The sequence below is a fragment of the Octopus bimaculoides genome, chromosome 17 (assembly GCF_001194135.2).
Source record: "Octopus bimaculoides isolate UCB-OBI-ISO-001 chromosome 17, ASM119413v2, whole genome shotgun sequence".
Taxonomy (NCBI): Eukaryota; Metazoa; Mollusca; class Cephalopoda; order Octopoda; family Octopodidae; genus Octopus; species Octopus bimaculoides.
The window spans coordinates 49179255-49184552 of NC_068997.1; the positions used below are offsets into that span (position 1 = coordinate 49179255).

Here is a 5298-nt window from a genome sequence, read left to right on the forward strand (position 1 = left end):
ATATATATATATATATATATATATATATATAAATGAGAAGAATCTGGATGTGCGTATGATTCATTGTGGAATTCGCTATTGTGTCTGCCGACATACTCTTCCGTATGCAAACCATGCACAATTCTTTATAAATGACAATTATTTACATTCAAAATATATTTATTCAAAATCTTTCTCTAGGCCACATTGTTGCAGAAATGAATTGAAGTTCCACATTTATTGAAACGGTAATTTTAGCTGATTATTTGGTATAAATAGGGGGGTTTTTTGGGGTGGGGGTAAGACAAAAAGTGATGTTTCCTTCTTCCGTTTGTTGATAAAAAAATGTACGCTTCATCAATTACAATTAAGTGTGCGTCTGGAAAATATAGTCCCAGTGGATGTACTACGAATATATAGAAAATGTAATTGTGATAAACTGTTGAAATATTTCAGTTTAGACATAAGAAAAAATTACAAAGGCAGAAAAGAAAGGAAAAATCATTTAAGAAATAATTAAATTCACGGGAGGTTACTCTCGAAGCTTAAATAAGGTGATTAGAGTGATCTCCCTTGATACGTTAGTCTGTATGTATTTTTTAATATTGTCTATATAAATGGTGGTAGAATTTCTGCCTTTCTTTTGTAATATTAACGTTTCGTCTGCTTCTTTCTCCGTCTCTCATACACACAGACACACAGATGCATGCACGATACGCTAAACATACACATGAACAGACAAACGTATAAATCGTGTTCCAGTGAATATACTACGGATATATAGAAAAGATAATTGTTATCAATAAAACGATCAAATATTTCATTTGAGATTTAAACTAGAAAAATCTGAAAATAATAAATTTGGAGATATTCAGGGTGAGTAACTCTGATGGTTGAAAGGATATAGAGTTCTCGCCCTTGATATGTATTATTTTTTTCTGTCTTTTATATTTTTTTTATTATATACCTACGATGGTGATAGCTTTCGGTTCTGGTTAACTCCGTATATTTCCTTTTTTATGGAAATAATTCTTCACATTCTCTCATTCTCTCTCTATCTCTCTCTCTCTCTCTCTTTCTCTCTCTCTCTTTCTCTTTCTCTCTCTCTCTCTCTCTCTTCCATCCTTTCTTCCTTTCTTTCTTTCTTTCTTTCTTTCTTTCTTTCTTTCTTTCTTTCTTTCTTTCTTTCTCTTTCTTTTTCTCTCTTTCTTAGTCTCTCTCTCTCTCTCTCCCTCTCTCTCTCTCTCTCTCTCGCGTTCTCTCTCTTTCACTCTCTCTCTTTATTTCTTCCTTTCTTTCTTTCTTTCTTTCTTTCTTTCTTTCTTTCTTTCTTTCTTTCTTTCTTCCTTTCTTTCTTCCTTTCTTTCTTTCCTTCTTTCTTTCACTCTCTCTCTCTTTCTTACTTCCTCTCTCTCTTTCTTTGTCTTTCTTTCATTCTTTCTTTCTTTCTTTCTTTCTTCCTTTCTTTCTTTGTTTCTGTCTTCCTTTCTTTCTTTCTTCCTTTCTTTCTTTCTTTCTTTCACTCTCTTTCTTTCTTTCTTCCTTTCTTTCTTTCTTTCTTTCTTTATTTCTTTCTTTCTTTCTTTCTTTCTTTGTCTTTCTTTATTTCTTTCTTCCTTTCTTTCTTTCTTCCTTTCTTTCTTTCTTTCTTTCACTCTCTCTCTTTCTTACTTCCTCTCTCTCTTTCTTTCATTCTTTCGTTCTTTCTTTCTTTCTTTCTTTCTTTCTTCCTTTCTTTCTTTGTTTCTGTCTTCCTTTCTTTCTTTCTTCCTTTCTTTCTTTCTTTCTTTCACTCTCTTTCTTTCTTTCTTTCTTTCTTTCTTTCACTCTCTTTCTTTCTTTCTTTCTTCCTTCCTTTCTTTCTTTCTTTCTTCCTTTCTTTCTTTCTTTCTTTCTTTCTTTCTTTCTTTCTTTCTTTCTTTCTTTCTTTCTTTCTTTCTTCATAGCAATCTAGACCTTTACTTCAACCCCCACCCCCGTACAACGTTTCAGTGTTTCTCTCTGTGCGTCGGACACTTCTTATCAACAAAAACAAAAACAACAACAACAACCACATCCCCCACTCTACATCGTCTTCCCCCTCCACCTTCATTGCTACACACATCTACTCCGGTGACGTTCCCCCACAGATATCATTTCCTCTCTCTGCCTCTTTGCTTTCACGTCATATTCAATTTCCTTCTTCCTGACAGATCTTGCATTCTGCTGGGTTTCTTCCAGAACTGAACCCGTGATCTTGCTGTTTGAGCTGCGTATAGAAATATAGTAAAAAAACAGAAGACTATTATAAATATAAGATGTTTGGATGACAACGTATAAAACAAGGTAAAATGGAGACCACCTCCCCCTTGTGGGATGGAGTTAAAAAATATTAGACAGAGAACACCACTGGAAAATGAGAAAACTAAAAGAAGCAGCACATATTCATGAGCACAACAACCTCCTAAGCAGACCGAGTGCAGATATGAATAGCATATGGGAACCGGTACTAAGGAAGGATAGGAAAATATTAGATTTATAAGCCCTAAAATTCACTCCATAATTGCCCACAGCATACGTAGTGGTTAAGAGCACGGGCTACTAACCCCAAGATTCCGAGTTCGATTGCAAGCATGTATATACAGAGAAAGATAAATATATATATATATATATATATATATATATATAGAGAGAGAGAGAGAGAGAGAGAGAGAGATAGATAGATCGATAGATAGATAGATAGATAGCAGAATATTAAATAAAGTACGAGTAAGGCAGAAAAATGTAGCTGTAGGGTGGATAGATTACAGGATGGCTTACGACAACGTCCCATACTGTTGGCTCTTGGAGTGTCTGAGAACGCCCAGAGTAAATGAGAAGAGAAACAACTTCCTTGAGAAAGCAATAAGAGTGTGGGAAGTAGAACTGCCACGAGAAAAAGTGAGGGTGTTCAGTAAAGCTATTGGAATGGAACCTAGAGTAGATAAGTGCGCTGTTCTAATTATGAAGAGACCTAATCACAAAGAGAGCCTGGAAGATAAACTTTGATAGCATAAATTTATCACAAAACAACATTATTAGATCATTGTGGCGTAATGAGGGATACAAATATCTAGGAGTGCAGCAAAACGATAGTATAATGGAAGGAGAAACGAGAAGGAAAGTTACGAAAAAGTACAAGGAGAGAAATAGGAAGGTGAGCAAAACAAAATTAAATGACGGGAACATTATTAAGGTCACAAATATATGGGGCTATGCCAGAATTGAAATCCTTTGCTCCCTTTCTGAAATAGACAAAAGCTGAGCTACAGAACCAGGATACAAGAACGAGAAAGCTGCTCACATTACACAACGCATCCTCATTCTCTATCACAGGTTCTGGTTTGTGTTCATACCACTTTAAATGTATACATATATGCAGTTATGCATACATGCATAGATATATGCAGTTATGCATACGTGCATACATATATGCAGTTGTGCATACACGCATAAATATATGCAGTTATGCATACATGCATATATGCAGTTATGCATACATGCATATATACATACATCAGCTGAAGACTCATTAAATACAGGGTTTAAAAGTATACAAAATTTTACAATAAAGATATGAGTAAATAATACAACTTACTGGTTTTCCATCTGTTGGGTTGTCACACATTTTGTAATGCACTTCTTGGTAATAACATCTTGTGTTTCTGGAGAAGAGAGAATGGTGTCATCCGTCATCTTTGAGATTAAAACTTGTTCATGTATGAAGATATAGACCAGATGGTTCATTTGTAACTTCGTAACATTAGCATGACTTGGTAAATGACTTCTGCGCAGATTTTCGAAAACGAGAGAAACATTTGCTTGTTTCTTTACATTTACGTAGAATAAATAATAATTGTTTTCTCTAAAAGAATTAACAAGTAAAAGAAGATGAAGTTTTCAGATGTGAGAGGGTGAACAAGATGATATTCGTTGTTGCGAGAATACCATCGAAGCTTAGACTCAGTTTTCTAGTTTTGATAATATCTTTTATAATTAATTTTAGCTCTGTAGTTGAGATGGTGATACATCATTACCACATCTAGATCCACTACAATCGCCGCCACCACTACCACCACCATCTTCTTTTGACATCTCTGTCTTTTAGCTAGCATGTGGTGAGGGATGATTTGAAAGGAACCATGGGTTGGAGGAATGCACCAAGCTCCAATATTTTGCCCTGTTTTCTAAGGCTGGATGCCCTTCCTAACACCGACAACATTACAGAGTACACTGGATGCTTTCCTGTGTCACAAGTACTAGCGAGTTCACCATGTTTTGTTCGCAACACTTATACCCGCTTCTGCAGGGTTGGATTACATTAGAGGGTGAATCAGTTTTAGGCTAGATGATGAGAGCTGAAAGCACATAACAGGTTTCTTGCTGTAGAGAGAATACATATATACTTGTATTATACAAAAAGGGGCAGGAGTAAATGAAGTGGGGCTAAAAAGGGAGATAAAGATAGAATTGGCAAGATATCAAGATGGGCCCTGATATATATATATATATATATATATAACTAAAATGGGAACAAAAGCAGCCAAAGTTCTTGCAAACCTAGTAGTGGAGTATTGAATATTTACTATATATCAACTACTACTACTACTACTACTACTACTACTACTACTACTACTACTACTACTACTACTACTACAACTACTACTACTACTACTACTACAGAATTATGAATACACATTTTACCAATTTATAGGAGAGAATTGAAACAAATATTTAGATGACTGCTTTATCCTTTCGAATGAATGTATTTATAATACATCCGAATTTAAAAGACGCTTCAATAGAATAAATACAAACATTCAATTTAATGTGGAATACAGCAAAGAGAAAGTTTCGTGTTTTGGTATTTTAATTTTAAAATGTCGATGACCAAATTGAAAACGCGATCCATTTTCAATCCACAGATTCATTAAATAAACACCCGCTGTGTGATGCAAATACCAGGGACCTTCAACTTGATGAACTTAAAAATATATTAGTCGAGTGACATTGTTAATCTTCACTGATAGATGATGATCTAAAACGTGCAAAGTGAATTGATGTCCAAACACCACGAGAAATAAAACGGAACAACACAACTAATTTTAAAATAATACCTCATGTGTAGTAAGTAGCTTGCTTATCCACCGCATGGTTACGGATTCAGTTCCACTGCGTGACAACTTGGGCAAGTGTCTTCTACTATAGCCTCGGGATAACCAAAGCCTTGTGAGTGGATTTGGTAGATGGAAACTGAAAGAAGCCCGTCGTATATATATATATATATATATATATATATAT

General features: G+C 34.8%; 1 protein-coding gene across 2 annotated transcripts in view; it reads right to left on the reverse strand.

Moving 5' to 3' along the window:
- Positions 1–1480: 1480 nt before the first annotated feature.
- The window catches only part of LOC106881492 (uncharacterized), a 79989-nt gene continuing 76171 nt past the window's right edge, over positions 1481–5298 (reverse strand). For both annotated transcript variants that reach the window (XM_014931895.2, XM_052974023.1), the window contains exons 4-5: positions 3596–3662; positions 1481–2227 (exon numbers count right to left, since the gene is read on the reverse strand). In XM_014931895.2, the coding sequence (XP_014787381.1) occupies positions 2074–2227; positions 3596–3662 (221 nt within the window). In that variant the 3' untranslated portion in view covers positions 1481–2073. The remainder of the gene's footprint in view (positions 2228–3595; positions 3663–5298) is intronic.